Here is a 19102-nt window from a genome sequence, read left to right as displayed (position 1 = left end):
TGGTGACTTGAACGAAGATCACAAATGACACAGTTCTAGTTTTTTATTTTTATAATTCATTTATTTATGAGTGAATTAGACTGAAAAGATTGTAATTATTATTTTGTTTTTCTTGATTATTTATTTTCACAGCAAATCTCCTCTTCAGGATATTATGAACACTCCCAAATTCCAGTTGAGGAAGATTCAGCGGGAGATGGTCAAAGAGCGAGATTATAGGGATGGACTGGAGCGAGAGATCGCCTGCAAGATTAGCGTCATTGCTCAAAGAGGTGCCGAACTTTTTTTTATCTTATTTTAATTCAATTCCACATTGCAATGTAGTACAATGCAAATTTCAGATTGCAAAGGCTGCAGTATGAAAAAAAACATCTGCTTTTTTCCGTTCTTATTTTTTTTTCTTTAAATGTATGTTAAAGTCGCAAAGAGACCGTTAGTTACATGGTTGTCTTTGCAAAAAAAGTGTACATTTATTTGACATGCTATATGCTTCTTAATCTATCAAATACGGTAGTCTATATCTTGTTTGAAAATAAAATGGATTGCGTTCAATAAAAAAAAAACATATTCCTGACTATAAATTATAAGTATAGTATATAAAATATTTACTCAAGTATTTATTTAATGCATTTTTTTAAGAACATTTTTTTAGCGCTATAATCTCAATACAGTGATTATTTTGGCTGACTGTTATCATGCAAAATCTAATACTGCACCATGCCTTTGTCAGAATAAATTGTCCATAGGTGTGAGTCTTAATGGTTGAGTACAGTTCAATGTCAGCTGGTCTCGGCTCCCGTTTACATAGGCCCGTCGTTGGAATTAGATGCCAAATAAGGACAAGTGACAAAGAAAATTAAAGAGTAAGTGCACATGGAGTCTAATGCATGCTTTCCCTTTCATCATGTGTTTTTTTTTCGTCACTTTTTTTCCCCTCAGAATCTCATATTAACCAATTGCAGTATCGCCTGGACAAGATGAAAAAGGAGCAGAGTGACCACGAGCTTACTACAACGGAACTAATCAATGAACTTGAGACAAAGAATAACTCGTAAGACCAGCTTCCCTCTCTCAATGTCATTATAATCCCGGTAAAGAATCGTAGTGAATGAGATGCTTGGTTACTTTATTTTTTTAAACAATGGTCTTGTTTGTAAAAGTATTATTTTCACAAGGTGATATTTTCATGTTTCTGCCCACAATGCTCTACTGTAATTGATCAACAACATGCTGTAATTGTAATTTATAGAATGCTTAACAAATGTATTATACCAGCTGTCCTAAAAATGACAAGATCACCCGGCATCATGAGTTGATAATCACTAAAAACCAAAATATCTGTTCAGGAGGGCAATTAAATGACATCTGACATCTTGATATTGACATCTTAGTTATGAATTACTTCATGTAGTTTACGTGCCCTGTGATTGGCTGTCGACCCGTACAAGGTGCACCCCACCCAGTTCTTATTCACCTGCAACCCTAATGAGGTCAATCACTGTAGAAAATGGGTGGGTCAACTTCATTTTTTTGAATGAAAAGTCTGCTTGCACCAATAACAAACAAATGATCGTTTTTTTTTAATTGAGCATAACGTGCTCATTCACAGGACAGTGAGGGAAAAAAAATTAAGATCCCCCTTCCTGTAGTTGCTAATAAGTTCTGCATGACGATCAAATTAGTTTTGGGCCATTCCTCTTTATAAAACAGAGTTGACCAAGATTTCTGGCATGTCTTGTATGAAAGGCTCGCTTTAGGACAGGGCAGAACTTTTGCTTGGGTCATTCCACAACATCCATTTCAACTTTGGTTTGATTTGTCCGTAGAATATTTTGCCATTAGTGCTGGTAAACACGTGTTCCTTAGCAAATTTCTAAGGTCCAGCAATGTTTCTTCCTTCGAGTTCTCCCATGAATCCTATTTTTGTTTATTCTAAGTATCGTAGATTTGTCAACAAATTTTGGCATGTGCGAGGGATTTTTTGTAAGTCCAGAGCAGTGCTTCCGCGAACCCTTTCGTCATCCTGCAAGTGCCCTCTAACTCATGGGTTGTTGATTCAGCTAAAATAAAATGTAACTGCTGATTATACGAACATCTTTTTTTTTTTGTTTCCTTCATTTGAATTCTCAGGCGTTATCTTCTTGAACTCAAATTAAACATATAAACACATTTTACATTGAAAATGAATGAATACTATAAATACTTGAAACACTGCTCTTTTTTTGTTTCTGTTTTTTTTTTTTTTAACTCATTGCGCATTTAGCACAGTTGTCATCTTCACAGGACAGCCACTCCCCGTAAGGGACACAACAATGCTGAACTTTCCGCATTTATAGACATTTAGTCTCAACATGGATTGAACAGCAAGATTTTTAGAGATGCTTTTGTATCTTAGGAGGGTCAGAGTTATTGAATTTAGTTGTTCACTTACTTTCGCTTCACTGACCTATAAATGTTTACGTTATTTTCAGTTAAAAAATATGAAAACATAATTGTGTGTTGTTAACTTAAGCATACTGTGTTGTTTTGATTTTAATGACGAGACCACAGTTTCTGACTAATATATCCAGAATTCTGAGTAATGACAAAGATTTCATACTTTTTTACTGCCACTATCCACGAAAGCACTGTAATGTTGAAGAGCCAAGTTATTTTCATGATCGATATTTGTCTTCCCCCAAAACGGTACTTAACTGGGTTGTTACTCACTATTCCTACTTTTGTTTCTTTTAGGTTACAATTACGACTCAGTGAAATTCTAAAACAAAACCAAGAATGGAAAACTAACTTTTCACTGATGAAGCGAAAAGTAAATGAACTTGAAGACGAGAACGGTGTCCTCTCTTCACAGGTATGAACCCTTGGTCAACGCTCCTCAGAGACACTGTTCATTCAGTCTCAAGACACATTTTTTTTTCAATTCTAAAGTGTGCATTTAAATATTGCTCTTGGAATAAAAATACAATTGAAAAGTAAAGTAATCTACTATTTAAATGTTTTTAAAATGAATGAAGATCACACATTTGTGTTTTCTTCAAAGTGCCCCCAGTGACCTATAGGGTTTTTTAATTTTTATTTTGAAGGCTTTTTAGGGATTAAATTCAAACTCGACAGCTACCCCCAGGTCTTCCTGAAGGAGTGAGTTTTTTTTTTTTTTTTGACCAGTTAGTGCATTCTCCAACTCCAAATAAAGGCATTATCTTTTGTCAGTTTGTTTTTTCCCCGTACTGCTCCTCTGTTTAGCTCTCATTAGATTCTACAGTTGATCATAAGGTTGTAGGCGGTCTATGCATATGATACACACAGGACTTTGTTACTATGTGATACATTTCCTCAGGTGCGTGCAGTCCATACGCAGCTGTCTGTATTTCAAGCTGAAGTTGGCAGGCTGACCAAAACTCAAGCCTCTGGTCAAGAGGAGTGGAGATCCAAAATGGACTACCTACACTCTGAACTCAATCAAGCCAATGCACAAAAGGTGAGAGTGCGAATCCTCCATTGCCTGGCAATTCGATTCTGAATCAATTTTTGATTCAAGATCTTGAATGCATTATGAATTAAATGTTATGTTAAACTGTTACATGTTGATGTTGTATTAGCGTGGTACGTGTTAATTTGCATACATGTATGAGTTAGGCAAAATGGTAGGTATTATAATTCTCAATATTACAGATTTCATTCTAATATTTTCATCCTCTTATTAGTGCATTTATATCCTTGTGCACATACATTTTGGCAACAATCGGTCACGCTTATACCACGATAGACAAAACCAGTCCAACCAGTTTACGTCATAGTGATTATGTAAACAGGTAAGAAATGTCCAACATGCAAGTATTTATTATTTTAATACTTAATCGGCTTAAAGGTTTTCACAAAATCAGTTACTGTTGATTTGTATTTTTAATGTTCATACAGTAGCGGATGTTTGTTTACTGCTTAATAGAATGAAGTCAAATTTAATTGTCTGTTGCTTAAAAAACAATAGTCTTATAGTACTTATCGCAATTGCCTTATTTAGTGAATACATGTAAAGATTGTATTCGTTTCCAAAATCATTCAGCCTTAATCACAGTTGCAGTTGTAAACTGAGGTAACATAACCCCAATTTACACGCAAGTTCAACCGCGCGTCCTTCATGGTTGTTTCTAAAGTATGCTAATGCAGTAGAAAAGTCAAAATTCCAGACTATTTGTTTTAAGAACACATCTAGGCCATGAATATAAAACTATCATATTCAATTAATAACTATAATTGAGGTGGTCACTGGTGATGAAGAAAATAGGTTCTGTGACCCACTTTAAATCTCCCAACAACCGGTCAGTTGAGGATCAACTTTGATGTAAATGCTTTGTTTTATTACAGGAGCTCCTGACTGAACAAAATCAGATCCTCCAGGGGAAGATTTCATGTTTAGAAGATGAAATTAGAGCAGCCACAAAGCCTGATGTTGGAGAAAATATGGGGCCTATAATTGAGGTAAATCAAGAATTGTTTCATGTCAGGTTCATATTGTGTTCTGAAAGAATGATCTTTTGCAATTTGTAAAACTGTTTGTTAAACTTATAAAACGTTTATGACCAGCTTGTCATTTTGCAGAAGGACAGTTCCAAGCAGTCTGAAATCCTTCAAGAACAGATTAACCACCTACAAAGTCAAGTTGAATGTCTGACTAACTCTTTGACAAAGGCTGAAGACCATGCTCAATCTCTGCAGCATCTGCTTGCGGAGATGACTGTGGAGATCCAAGTTAGAGAAGAACGTGTCATGCAACTGACTGCCACAAACTCTGAGCAGTCCGATTTGCTTAGTCAAGAGATTCAATGTTTAAATAAACAAGTACAGTCTCTTAATGTTCTTCTAAGGAAGGCCGAAGAAGATGTTCAGTCAAAAAGTGATTTGCTGACTCGGCAGCAGATAGAAACCGACATGAAGCTTCAGGAAAAGTACCAAGAAGAGGAGCTCCTCCAGAAACAGATTACTTCCTTTGAAAAGGAGATTCTGAAGCTCAGAGAACACTATGATGAGAAACAGAAACTCCTCATCGAGACCGAAGAGGAACTTGGTGTGCTCAAGTCTGAGATGGCTGCCGTCCAATCCCAAACAGCTGAGAAGGACCGTAGCCTCGACACGCTCAGTGCCGAGGTTGCTGTTCAAGCTAAATTGGTTCAAAAGCTAAAGGGAGAGGCTCAGGACAATGCTAAAATGCTCTCTAAAATCCAGGAAGAGGCCTCCCAAAACACAAGTGCATTTAAGCTTGAGGTAGAGGACCTTAGAGGAGAGCTGGAAGTAATTGCTCTACAACTTAAAGATAAAGAACAACAGTTACTTGAAACCCAACATGAGTCTGCTCAGCTGTTGGAAAAACTTCAGCTGCAGCTGTCAGCATCACAGGCACAGGTGTGCAAGATGAAGGTGGAGATCCAAGATAACGAGGAACATGTCACGCAATTGAAGGCCAGCAACTCTGACAAGTCTGACTTGCTCAATCAAGAGATCCAACATTTAAAGAAACAAGTAGAATCTCTTGACTCCTCTCAAAGGAAAGCTGAGGAGGATGTTCAGTTTAAGAATGATCTGTTGGCACAACGGCAGAAAGAAGCTGACAGAACCCTGCAGGAGAATAAGCAAAAGGAAGAGCTCTTACAGAAACAGATTAACTTCTTTGAAAATGAAATTCTGAAGCTCACAGAACACTATGATCAGAAACAGAAACTCCTCATCAAGACCGAAGAGGAACTTGGTGTGCTCAAGTCTGAGATGGTTTCCGTCAAATCCCAAACAGCTGAGAAGGACCACAGCCTCGAGACGCTCAGTGCAGAGGTTGCTGTTCAAGCTAAATTAGTTCAAAAGCTAAAGGGAGAGGCTCAGGACAATGCTAACATGCTCTCTAAAATCCAGGAAGAGGCCTCCAAAAAAACAAATGCGCAAAAGGCCGAGGTAGAGGACCTTAGAGGTCAACTGGAAGTAATTGTTCTACAACTTAAAGATAAAGAACAACAGTTACTTGAAACCCAACATGAGTCTGCTCAGCTAACGGAAAAACTTCAGCTGCAGCTGTCAGCATCACAGGCACAGGTGTGCAAGATGAAGGTGGAGATCCAAGATAACGAGGAACATGTCACGCAATTGAAGGCCAGCAACTCTGACAAGTCTGACTTGCTCAATCAAGAGATCCAACATTTAAAGAAACAAGTAGAATCTCTTGACTCCTCTCAAAGGAAAGCTGAGGAGGATGTCCAGTTTAAGAATGATCAGTTGGCACAACAGCAGAAAGAAGCTGACAGAACCCTGCAGGAGAATAAGCAAAAGGAAGAGCTCTTACAGAAACAGATTAACTTCTTTGAAAATGAAATTCTGAAGCTCACAGAACACTATGATGAGAAACAGAAACTTCTCATCAAGACTGAAGAGGAACTTTATATGCTCAAGTCTGAGATGGTTTCCGTCAAATCCCAAACAGCTGAGAAGGACCACAGCCTCGAGACGCTCAGTGCAGAGGTTGCTGTTCAAACTAAATTGGTTCAAAAGCTAAAGGGAGAGGCTCAGGACAATGCTAACATGCTCTCTAAAATCCAGGAAGAGGCCTCCAAAAAAACAAATGCGCAAAAGGCCGAGGTAGAGGACCTTAGAGGTCAACTGGAAGTAATTGTTCTACAACTTAAAGATAAAGAACAACAGTTACTTGAAACCCAACATGAGTCTGCTCAGCTAACGGAAAAACTTCAGCTGCAGCTGTCAGCATCACAGGCAGAGGTGAGCAAGATGACGGTGGAGATCCAAGATAACGAGGAACATGTCACGCAATTGAAGGCCAGCAACTTTGACAAGTCTGACTTGCTCAATCAAGAGATCCAACATTTAAAGAAACAAGTAGAATCTCTTGACTCCTCTCGAAGGAAGGCTGAGGAGGATGTTCAGTTTAAGAATGATCTGTTGGCACAACGGCAGAAAGAAGCAGAGATAACCCTACAGGAGAATAAACAAAAGGAAGAGCTCTTACAGAAACAGATGTCCCTGTTTCAGGAGGAAATTATGAAGCTCACAGAATGTCATAATGAGAAGCAGGAACTCCTCATTATGGCTGAAGAGAAACTTGACACGGTCCAGACTGAGTTGGTTGCCATTAAAACCTTAACATCTGAAAAAGACCACAGTCTGAATACACTAAGAGCTAATGTTTCCACACAGGCAAATTTGGTTATAAAGTCAAGTGAGGAGGCTGAAATTAGCGCTGATCAGCTGGTTAAACTCCAGGAAGGAACCTCTGAACAAGCACGTGTGCTTGAGCTCGAAAACCAACATCTTAAAGGACAGTTGGAAGAAATTTCTCAGAAACTTAATGACAAAGAACAGCAGTTACTTGGAAACCAACAAGACTCTGCTCAGATTATACATAACCTTCAGATGCAGGTTGTCTCACTTAGTGCAGATTTGCAAAAGAAAGTCAAACAAATTGAATGTTTCAACCATGGGGAAGAAAAAGAGGCGCTTGAGAAGGCAATGACAGAAGAAAAGAAGGCTCATTGGGAAAAAGAAGTCATACTGGACAAGTTGCTACAGGCGGAAAAGGACCAGAAGGCTCTCGAGAAACAAGTGGATACGCTCCTTCTGGAGAAGGAGAGACTAGTTCAGACAAAGTTGATCATAGAGAAAGAGAACTTGGCCTCACTTAAGATTGAACAATTGCTCAAGCAAGAGCTTGAATCAATGAAGTTGGAAAAAGTTGGGCTTTTAAAAGAAATGGAAAAAAACGAGAAGAGCAATAGGCGAGAGAGAGAGTTGCAAGAGCAGCTTGTGGCTAAAACGGAGGCTGCTGAACACTACAAAGCTCAGGTAGGTGTGCGGTCAGATTTACATGCATTCATTGGTACCTTTCTGTTGGGTAGCTCACTATATAAGGTTAAACATGAAATGTTGTAGGTGGAAAAGGCAGTGAGTCACTACAATGACAAGAAGCTGCTTCTCCATGAAAGTCAAGAGGAGGTGGCCAAACTGAAGCTCTCCCTGGAAATAAAAGAGCGGCAGGTGAACGCCACTGGTGTGGAGCTCAAATTGCTTCAATTGGAATTGGAAAAGGCTCAAAACAAGGAAAAAAACATGTTGAGCAAGCTGACCCGTTTGGAGGCTCAGGTTGGTTTTGTATGACATTCATTGTTCTGTGTCGTTTGTTGTGCAAGTATAAGGCTGAACACTTAATCGAAAGATAACGGACATCGGGATACAGTAGAATGCAATTTTTTTTGTCTCTCTCTGAAAATGCTATCTGCTATATATTCACATGAACATCAAGCAGAAAAACACAGCACCAAAAAAACTGTCCAACTTTCATTATATTGTTTAAAAAAAGAGTGGATATAGTCAGACGACGTACAGTAGGTAAACAACATGACAATTTCTTGAGGAAAAAAATGCAGAAGAGCAAAAGAAAATAATACACATGAGTAGAGTTCTGTCATGAAAAACGATTTCAATTTCCTCAAATGATGCATTAGTTTATCATTTCAACTACCTGTGAAAGATCTTTAAGAGATAATTGCCGCAGTGTCATTAAACAAAACTCCACTAATGCATGGAAAAACTGTTCCGGTATTAAATATGCATGTCCTCAATTCTGTTACTTAACCGCTGAAGACAATGGGTTAATAAAGAGAGGAAGGGAAAAAATGCATATTGAAGCGCAATTGAATTATTGAGGAAAAAACAAATTAGATTATTTTCCCAAATTCTTCATCCCTGGATCGTATGCAGTGTGTTGTCATAAAGGTCGTATGTGACATGTAACTGTGCCAGTCCCTTTTACCATTTTCACAGCGACCCGCTTAAGTATTCGTGTCAATACGAGACGTCAAAGAAAAAAAAGTTTATACTTTTCTGAATTCTGCTCATATTAAGGTGGCCTTCGCTGACCTAAACCTGTGCGCCCACAACCAAATCCCTGGCCATCAACGAGGAACATCTGAATCATGTTACTTGGAGGTTCCGGGCTCACACTTAAATGTTCACGCAAAAGTGGAGCCCAAAGGAGTTCTGAGCTCAGACAGTCTGGAGCAAAGCTCCCTTGAAGATTCGCTGAACAACACAAGGTTCCCATTTTGCTTAGTGAAAAGTATTAAGTGAACAGAAATTCAACTAAGGAGAATATTGAAATTTAATCACCATGATATTTGTGCCCCAATTTGCAGGAAGCTTTCGGCGCCTGATGAATCGAGCACACCGCTCGTTCGCAGTTCTGAGAGGCTGGCAGCCAAACGTCGTGGTCTGAAGGCTGAGTCACTGGAAACTCTTTATTTTACACCAATAAATACAAGACACAACAGGTAAATGGCAGAGTTATGAGTACCGTATTTTCGCAGTCATAAGGCGCACTTAAAAGTCCCAAATCTTCCCCTAAACTAACACAGCGCCTTGTAAGGCGACTGCGCTCATTATATGGACAAAGTATCACTCGCGACCATCAACCCTTTTACTCATTGGGCTGTTTGGAGTGCATGTTAGCACACCCTGCTGGACAAAGTGTGAGTCATCTATGCTTCAAAGTGACCATGACTACTATACATTATGTGACTATGGTGTTTGGGTGATGGTGTGGGAGAAAGCTGGACAAAAGGGCAGCTGTCCACAATGTTGTAGTCTGTCTTATCATTTATGTTATTGCAAGCAAGAAACGTCCCAGGTTTAGACAACAGACAAAAAGCCCAAAGCACAACAGCACATCTCTCTAAACAGCCATGTGATTTGGCTGAGTCTGAGTGGCTCCCAGAAGGCATTGCTTTAATGGCTCCCAAGAAGCCATTGCTATATCATTTTGTGTTATTTTTATTTCTTTTTGGTATATTGATGGCATGAGAGATACATGTTTTGTGTTAATCTTATTTCTTTGTTTGCTTGTATGCTGAGTTTTTTTTTTTTTTTTTTTGAAACCGTGACTCTAAGGAGTGTGGTGACCAGTGAAGTCCCTCCCCTGACGTAGTCTTGTAGACTATTGCCATGATACCTATTATTGGTTAGAGTCATTGTTAATGATAGCGATTGTCAATGGTATCATAGCAACTGTCTTTGAAATGTGGCGATTGCTTATGGTATTGAGGCAAAGTGAATTGCCATGGGCTGAGTCAGCGCGAGCAGCCGAGCTATTGCTATGCTAAAAACAGCTGAGCTAGCGCCTTACAAGGCGGCGCGCAGAAATAGCACCCTCAACAGGTGTTGCGCCCTCCTATGACTGCGAAAATACGGTACTTAACAGAATTTCACTTTTACCTTGGTTTACATTTTGTAATCTTGCATTCTCTAGAACCACCAAAGAAAGCAAAACAGAAGTGGATTTCCCCTATATAAATCCATCGTCGTCCGTCAAAAGACGGAGGACAACGCAGGTTATAAACATAACCTTGACAAAGGTAATGGAAATGTGTTGACATGCTTTTGAACTTAAATATTTTAACAAACTTTATTTCCCTAGAAAAATAACAAATTACCTTTTACGTTTACTAAACAATATTGTCGAGATAATGCCTTGTTTTCGTCTTTGTCAATCACTTTAAAACAAGCTTTTCGGGGGTTGATTTTAAATGTATTCATCTAATTTCCCGCTAATTTATATTACACCATACGGAAAGCGCTTTGTTACAGCTCCAGCTGTTGTGAAATGCGCTATATAAATAACGTTGCATTTTATTGATATTAACAGCAAAGCCCTTTACCCGAAGAAGAGAAGGTCAGTCAACTGTGAGTTGTAGTCCTATTAATATTTATTGCACAGAAGCGACGTCATCAAGCAGCAGTCAATTAAAAGGAGCCCACCAGATGACGCCGCTTCAAGGAGACTGTGGATTTTGCTCGAATAGCTCACTTGCTCTTGACATTTAACTCAGCCTGAAAAGCAACGTTACATAAAAAGTGCTTCATTTTTTTTGGTTCCATTATATGAAAAAAATATATTCAGTGTCTTTAAAACGAAAAACAACAAAAAAAAAAAACAGCACACTGTTCAACTGGGTTTAATGCTTCTCAACATCAATTCAATTTAATTATTATTCTTTTAAAGTTACTTATTTTATATTATATAATGTATAATTTTTTATTTTATTTTTTCCCACTTAGGTCTGTTCTGTTTTAATTAGCAAAGTTGTTGCTGTGTTAAGAATCTGTTTATGTGCCTTTTTATGTGCATTCAGAATACAAAATTGTTCTCTCCATGCAGTAAACGACTAATTTTTTTTCAAATTTCACAAAACTGCGGCTTATAGCCTGGTGCGGTTTGTATATGTTTTTTTCCCCTCTCTCTCACTCTCCAACAAGAGTTGATGCGACTTATTTAGTTATAGTCCGGAAAGTATCGTACTTCAGAAGTATGCAAACAAGGCATCATGGCTTTATTTATGCAATTAGTGTAATCTTGCAAATCTTGAAGTGGCATGCACTGCACTCATTTTAATTCAAATTCTGTGGACTATTAAAACTGTAAATTGTAACCCGTATTATCAGTTTTTTTTTTAATATGTAAATTTTTGTTGACTTTTTACTACGCCTTACTTACTTGGGTCTTTTAAATCTTGCACAAAAGCAAAACACACACAAAAAAAAACTAATACTAAAACTTCTTTTGGAAAAAATTATAGTCAGGAAAACCTACCAAAGCTGCTATGAAAACTAATTAAAACTAACAACACTTTAAGCAAAATTCCAAACTAAATAAACACTATAACTAAAATTCCCAAACGATAGTAACCCTGGTTCTTACAAAGCTGTCAAACTTTCTTCTCTGAGCATTTTGGTAAACTCTTATCGCACTCCTCTTCAGAAAACTCCAGGCAGCATTGAAGGTGATGAGACGTTCTCCAGCCTGGCTTCAGCTCGCTCTCAGCCCAACCTCTCTGGTGCCCATGGCGCACGTCCAGTGTCCATGGAGCTTTTTGACACGCCCGCTAGAATGACCGCCGCTGCCAGCGAACAGCTCAGCGGTCTTCCTGGGTATCGGCGGAGCACGCTCCATTCGCAGAGTAAGTTTGACTTGAGCAACAGCACACGGAAAAACTTATCAACTCAAACTGTATCGTTTACAGTCATTTTTTTAATGGGATCTGACCTTTTAGATGAGGCCCATAACTCCTATTTGCTCAATTTTCTGCACTCTGATGTGTTCAGCCACAAGTACGTTTTGCGTCGGAGCAGAGAATGAGCCAGATGGTGCGCCAGATGACTGGATGCGAATTGCTGAGCTCCAAGCAAGGAACAAAGCCTGCCTTCCTCATCTCAAGAGCAGCTATCCTGTAGAGTTTGAGGTTGGTTAATCAGTGATTCTCAACAGTTGTAATGCTTGGACCTATGTTCTGTGTCTATCAGCGGTATACATGACAACTACATAAATAAAATTCTATTTTAAATTAGAATTTCTTGAATTCAAATTTGAAAATCTTTCATTAACAATGGATTTCCAATCATTTTGCCCACGAGAATAAACTCCGTAAATCAATACTAAATATATTGACGCAAGTCGCATTCCCTTGTTTATGGTATCAATTTCAACCATTTTCTCCCTTCAGACTGGCTACAAGAGCGTGCTTACTTTCACCGACGAGGATGTCCGGACAGGTGACCCAATGGAGACCATTCGTCGAGGCTCCATCATGCCAGGCCAGCTCCAAGAGTCTCTCGCTTCCCATCGGCACTCCCTCGCAGCAGGACAGTCGAGTTCCGCAGTTGGTGTCCGTTCTCACCGTCTGTCCTTGACAGCAGATCATCCACGGTCCAAATTGGTCAGCTCCTCTCAGCTGAAAAGCGCGAGATGTACAAAGCGGTCTGGTTCGACGTTATCTGTTCCTCAAACGTCACCTGAGGTTAGTCGTCGTGTCAAACTGAAAGATTGTATGGATATTTTCTAAATTTTCTTTAACCGTTATCATTTTTTTTTTTTTATTTGCCAGAAGAAAATGAAGGCCAGCTGTTTCCCCCGACCCCTCACTCCCAAAAACAAGAACATCAACAGCGGACCCTCCAGCTCACAAATTCACCCTGCCTTCAGTCCAGTGAGTTTGACATCCGTAGAGTTTATGTTGTGTAACATAAACTAATAGTCAAGTGTGATGGAATGCTTTCGCAGCCTGACTTCGATCCGGGCTACATGGTTTCCACTCTCAATAAATGACTGGTGTAGTCTGCCTTTAGCCCAAAGTCAGCTAGGATTGCCTTCAGATAACAATATAAGTCAGCAGTTAAGAAATTGAATGGCTAGATACAATATTCCTAAGTTAAACGTTAAAAAATATAACCTTCATGAAATGACAATTGCAGGAAATGTTAAATTTTTTGTGAAACCTATCATTTCAAATAGAACGGAATAAAACCGTTTCAACTGAGACACAAACTGTCAGCTCGTCAGACTTCTCCTTTATCTTGTCAGGTTGACCGCCGGCAGTCTATGATGTTCACCATCGACAACACCCCAAAGAACAGCAGCAGCAGCAATTACCTGAAAAGAAGCCTGAACAAACTCCGTAGTTCCACTCGGAAGTCACCAGGCAAAACCTCCATGAAGTCCCCCGGAAATGCCATGCACAAAATAAATAAGCAGGTTACCACTTCCTGCGCTGCGGCGGGTCGAGCGGGCAGGGGAAGCAGCTTCAAGTCACTCCAAATGGTCTCCAAAGAAAACAAGAAGTCCCCTCAAACTTCTGGCAAGTCCCCACGGTTGACGACAAGCGTTCGCAAGGTAAGGAGATGGTCTTTAATTTAAAGGTGAGCAAAGAATTGTCTGCCCACTCAGTCCTTTAATCTGGCGAGCCATTTACAATAGAATTCTGTTATAGGCTTGGTGGACAAACATTGACTCTCTGATGTTGTCTTCACATACTCTGGTGATCATGTTATTGGGTGTAAACGATTCTGACTTGATGTTTCTATTTTTAAGTCTTGAGAAATTGTGCTGCGTTTTTCTACATTCTAATATATATATTTTTTTATTCTGCAGATGAAGAGGAGGATGGTGTGAATTTTTCAGCAGTTCAACACATTCATTTGTAATTTGTGTTTTATGCACTTTTATTACTTTATTTTGAATTTTACTGTATTGTCTAATTTGTATATTAAAAAAAAATCAAATTTACAAATTGTCCTGTCTGAACCTTGAGCATTCATTTCCAACAAATGCAAAAAAAAAAAAATCATGCTTGCAGACATATTTACCCATGCACACAAGCGAGTGAACTGGAACCAATACCAAAGTACCTGGAGCAAATCCACCCTCAGCACAGGGAGAATATGCAAGCTTCATGCATGAAGTTTTTAAGCCCCAACCTTTGAAAAGTTAGGTGGCTATACTTATCCACTTATTCCACTTTCAGTCTCCTTTGGAAACCACAAATGCGCATTCAACAATTCATAAGCAAAGTTGAAGGCTAGGCTCCAAACACGCCTGTGATGCTTGCGATAAGCGCTCAGATAATGGATTGATGCACGGAAGTATATCATGATAAATGCTGAAGGTAATGTAAATGGATTGGCTGATTTTTGTACTGTATATCTTGTCAATTATGTATATCCATAAAAGAAATCCCCCATGATTCCACTTAAAATATTAATCAAAATGTATCAATAATTTGAGTAGAGGGATTTATTGGTTCCTTAAGAGGATAAAAGGATGGAAGGAGGGTTTGTTTCAAGTGGTCGTGTGAGGTAAGCTTGATTAAAACAGCTGAGGAACGTTTTAATGCCATTGCAAGATTTGTGGACCGTGAGTTTCTGACACACATTTCTGGGCATGTTTTTTTTCCTCTCTCAATGCAAAAGTGTTGTTCAGGGGTCCATTTCACAAAATAGGTTCAAAAAACTCTGAGTCTAATCCTGAACTCAGTTATCTACTTTTTGAAATAGAAAAATCAAAGTTTCCGGTTCCAGAACAGATGTTTTGAATCAGTTTATCATCTGAGTGTCTAAACTGGGGGTGGAAATGTACGGGACACGGTTTTTCCAAATTTTAATATGTACTAAACAATTAAATATCCCTTTCCTAATGAACGGTTTCTCCAAATGATACACATTATCTTGGATTCAGCATTACACTTTGAAAATCTTCCGGGCGGGGCCAGCATGACTGTGATCTTGAAGAAGGCGGATATGGAATCATTGAGCCACACCTGACTTTCTGGCATGGAAGCATGCTTGCTTTTCTCCCTTCTGATTCATTTAATTAAACAATAAAAATGGCGTGAGCAATACTTACCGATAGCTGGTCATTTCCATCTTCCAAGTCATTGGGCGGACCCAGTTCATGAAATTGAGTTTTCTGCCTCTTTTTTGCAGCCTTATTTAGTTTTTTACCAAATTTGTACTTGTACTCTTTCTTTCATTCATTATCTGAGCCGCTTCTCCTCACGAGGGTCGCGGGCATGCTGTAGCCTATCTCAGCCGTTTCGGGCAGAAGGCGAGGTTCACACCGGATTGGTTGCCAACCAATCGCAGGGCACACAAAGATGGGAAGTGGAGGGCAGTTTTTTTTTTCACTTACTAGAATTTGAAATATGAATGCGTTTACATGGAGAGTTTGAACACATTTTATAGAATAAGTGCAACACCGCTGCAGTTGCTATATATCTGCTCATTTATGCTAGGAATGGATTTACTATTCATATCATCTGCTTCACTATGTGAGGGAGTAATGATGGGAATGCATGAACCAACCATGCTGGCAATCACAATTGCAGGCAATTAAATTGAATTAATCTGAAAGTATGTTTTTATGGATGAAAATAGTCACATTTTCAGTTGTACCTTCATATTGGAGACTGTATGTTTCAATTTCTATTCTCTTATCTGAAAATGCTTATTTACCGTAATACCTTTTTGTTGTATAGGGGATTGCAGATTTAATCCAACCAAAGGCACATCAATATACTGGGACAACATACGAAATGGAATTAACCTGACTGTGGAAATTGCAAAGGTACATGTGGGGAATGTTTGTTTGCATCCTGTTGTATGTGATATTGTTATTATTGCTGTCTTGCATAGTGTTTTGTTTGCGCTGTTTTAAAACTCAACAATGACATGCTTCTATTGTGCAGTATTGTGAATCTTCTGGGCAAAACACAAGGTAATGGGGAATGTCTGACCTGCTCTTTTTATTCACAGGTGCTTTTGTTGCTGGTTTACCATGACGTGATGAATGAACGTAGCACCCTTAATACTTTGGACACTGGAGTGGAGGTAAGCAGGCAGAATTATTTTTGTTAAAACACTGGGAATATGATGTGTTAATGTGTTTTTCTTCTCATTCCTTCTGTACCAAAATAATCATATTTACATTCTTGTTTGTTAGAGGGAGATTGCAAATCTAACGGTTTCTTTTGTGATGGAGAGCAATGGCAGTGTTTATCTGAGTAATGGCCTTGATGCCTACTTGGCAAAGCAATGTGAGTCTCGCATCCATTTCTGCATTTCTTTGGCATTTGACTTGTGCTTTCAGACGTTGGACGCACTTTGCAGCTGATTTAGATGTTTGTCTTCATCTTTCAGATTTGCCAGTGCCGCATGAAATATTGGGGCGAACGGCGAGCAGCTCTACTTCCAGTGTGTCAACATTCTCTTCACTCTCAGATGATGACTCCCCTGTGTTCCATTGCACAAAGAAAATCTCGTTTGTGGATATGCATACTGTGGCATCATCTTCTGTCAGGTATCACTATCACTGACTTTTATAAATATTTATTTATTGCTGGTGTTGTGCCCAAACCTATGGTGACATAATTGGTGAATTCAATATTTTTTTCCACCTACAAATGTGTACTTTTTGGTCAGTCCCCATGTGGGTCTCTTAATTTAGACAGCTCCCACTGGTCAACAGCACATTTTCATTGGAGGTGAAAATATTTTTGGTGCCGATCTTAAAAAAATTCCTCGTGTTACAAGTTCTGAAACCGCTGTTACCACCACTCCTACTAATGTTAAAGAACAGAATTAGCCGGTAGTTAGCTGCATTTCTCTAAAGTCTGCTTTTCTACTAGTACTGACTTCTTTTGGCTGCTTGGAGTGATGTTGCGTTAAATGAGCCTGGGTGTTTGTTGTGTTTCCAAAGCATCTCAAATAGACAAGAGTTGGACCAAAATATTTAATTATGCAAAAAAATAGCCGGACTCTGAACCTGCGATGGATGTTGGTTTACTGTCCAGTGTGTCTTTTGTGGTGACTTGAACGAAGATCACAAATGACACAGTTCTAGTTTTTTATTTTTATAATTCATTTATTTATGAGTGAATTAGACTGAAAAGATTGTAATTATTATTTTGTTTTTCTTGATTATTTATTTTCACAGCAAATCTCCTCTTCAGGATATTATGAACACTCCCAAATTCCAGTTGAGGAAGATTCAGCGGGAGATGGTCAAAGAGCGAGATTATAGGGATGGACTGGAGCGAGAGATCGCCTGCAAGATTAGCGTCATTGCTCAAAGAGGTGCCGAACTTTTTTTTATCTTATTTTAATTCAATTCCACATTGCAATGTAGTACAATGCAAATTTCAGATTGCAAAGGCTGCAGTATGAAAAAAAACATCTGCTTTTTTCCGTTCTTATTTTTTTTTCTTTAAATGTATGTTAAAGTCGCAAAGAGACCGTTAGTTACATGGTTGTCTTTGCAAAAAAAGTGTACATTTATTTGACATGCTATATGCTTCTTAATCTATCAAATACGGTAGTCTATATCTTGTTTGAAAATAAAATGGATTGCGTTCAATAAAAAAAAAACATATTCCTGACTATAAATTATAAGTATAGTATATAAAATATTTACTCAAGTATTTATTTAATGCATTTTTTTAAGAACATTTTTTTAGCGCTATAATCTCAATACAGTGATTATTTTGGCTGACTGTTATCATGCAAAATCTAATACTGCACCATGCCTTTGTCAGAATAAATTGTCCATAGGTGTGAGTCTTAATGGTTGAGTACAGTTCAATGTCAGCTGGTCTCGGCTCCCGTTTACATAGGCCCGTCGTTGGAATTAGATGCCAAATAAGGACAAGTGACAAAGAAAATTAAAGAGTAAGTGCACATGGAGTCTAATGCATGCTTTCCCTTTCATCATGTGTTTTTTTTTCGTCACTTTTTTTCCCCTCAGAATCTCATATTAACCAATTGCAGTATCGCCTGGACAAGATGAAAAAGGAGCAGAGTGACCACGAGCTTACTACAACGGAACTAATCAATGAACTTGAGACAAAGAATAACTCGTAAGACCAGCTTCCCTCTCTCAATGTCATTATAATCCCGGTAAAGAATCGTAGTGAATGAGATGCTTGGTTACTTTATTTTTTTAAACAATGGTCTTGTTTGTAAAAGTATTATTTTCACAAGGTGATATTTTCATGTTTCTGCCCACAATGCTCTACTGTAATTGATCAACAACATGCTGTAATTGTAATTTATAGAATGCTTAACAAATGTATTATACCAGCTGTCCTAAAAATGACAAGATCACCCGGCATCATGAGTTGATAATCACTAAAAACCAAAATATCTGTTCAGGAGGGCAATTAAATGACATCTGACATCTTGATATTGACATCTTAGTTATGAATTACTTCATGTAGTTTACGTGCCCTGTGATTGGCTGTCGACCCGTACAAGGTGCACCCCACCCAGTTCTTATTCACCTGCAACCCTAATGAGGTCAATCACTGTAGAAAATGGGTGGGTCAACTTCATTTTTTTGAATGAAAAGTCTGCTTGCACCAATAACAAACAAATGATCGTTTTTTTTTAATTGAGCATAACGTGCTCATTCACAGGACAGTGAGGGAAAAAAAATTAAGATCCCCCTTCCTGTAGTTGCTAATAAGTTCTGCATGACGATCAAATTAGTTTTGGGCCATTCCTCTTTATAAAACAGAGTTGACCAAGATTTCTGGCATGTCTTGTATGAAAGGCTCGCTTTAGGACAGGGCAGAACTTTTGCTTGGGTCATTCCACAACATCCATTTCAACTTTGGTTTGATTTGTCCGTAGAATATTTTGCCATTAGTGCTGGTAAACACGTGTTCCTTAGCAAATTTCTAAGGTCCAGCAATGTTTCTTCCTTCGAGTTCTCCCATGAATCCTATTTTTG

At 38.6% G+C, this 19102-nt stretch overlaps 2 protein-coding genes across 10 annotated transcripts in view; both read left to right on the top strand.

Annotated features, from left to right (window-relative positions):
- LOC148333685 (uncharacterized) overlaps positions 1–14115 on the top strand; it is a 42600-nt gene extending 28485 nt beyond the window's left edge. For 3 of the 7 annotated variants that reach the window (XM_088301499.1, XM_088301502.1, XM_088301505.1), the window contains 13 exons: positions 3338–3478; positions 4366–4479; positions 4585–7836; positions 7924–8133; positions 8896–9086; positions 9186–9320; positions 10295–10400; positions 11804–12002; positions 12148–12284; positions 12546–12839; positions 12927–13028; positions 13403–13711; positions 13970–14115. In XM_088301499.1, coding sequence (XP_088157625.1) covers positions 3338–3478; positions 4366–4479; positions 4585–7836; positions 7924–8133; positions 8896–9086; positions 9186–9320; positions 10295–10400; positions 11804–12002; positions 12148–12284; positions 12546–12839; positions 12927–13028; positions 13403–13711; positions 13970–13990 — 5211 coding nt within the window. In that variant the 3' untranslated portion in view covers positions 13991–14115. Of the gene's footprint in view, positions 1–132; positions 273–939; positions 1052–2733; positions 2852–3337; positions 3479–4365; positions 4480–4584; positions 7837–7923; positions 8134–8895; positions 9087–9185; positions 9321–10294; positions 10401–11803; positions 12003–12147; positions 12285–12545; positions 12840–12926; positions 13029–13402; positions 13712–13969 lie in introns of all 7 variants that reach the window. The other 4 variants (XM_088301503.1, XM_088301504.1, XM_088301500.1 and 1 more) reach the window with 3 other exon arrangements.
- A 1801-nt stretch (positions 14116–15916) lies between these two features.
- LOC148333684 (uncharacterized) overlaps positions 15917–19102 on the top strand; it is a 15375-nt gene continuing 12189 nt past the window's right edge. For 2 of the 3 annotated variants that reach the window (XM_088300550.1, XM_088300552.1), the window contains exons 1-6: positions 15918–15940; positions 16129–16203; positions 16316–16409; positions 16513–16672; positions 17309–17448; positions 18116–18227. In XM_088300550.1, the coding sequence (XP_088156676.1) occupies positions 16159–16203; positions 16316–16409; positions 16513–16672; positions 17309–17448; positions 18116–18227 (551 nt within the window). In that variant the 5' untranslated portion in view covers positions 15918–15940; positions 16129–16158. Of the gene's footprint in view, positions 15941–16128; positions 16204–16315; positions 16410–16512; positions 16673–17308; positions 17449–18115; positions 18228–19102 lie in introns of all 3 variants that reach the window. The other variant, XM_088300551.1, reaches the window with a different exon arrangement.

Source organism: Idiotropiscis lumnitzeri, chromosome 7, assembly GCF_059441095.1.
Source record: "Idiotropiscis lumnitzeri isolate Australia: NSW breed Sydney's pygmy pipehorse chromosome 7, RoL_Ilum_1.0, whole genome shotgun sequence".
Taxonomy (NCBI): domain Eukaryota; kingdom Metazoa; phylum Chordata; class Actinopteri; order Syngnathiformes; family Syngnathidae; genus Idiotropiscis; species Idiotropiscis lumnitzeri.
Note: the sequence above shows the minus strand (reverse complement) of the source record. Positions and strands in the feature narration are given on the sequence as shown.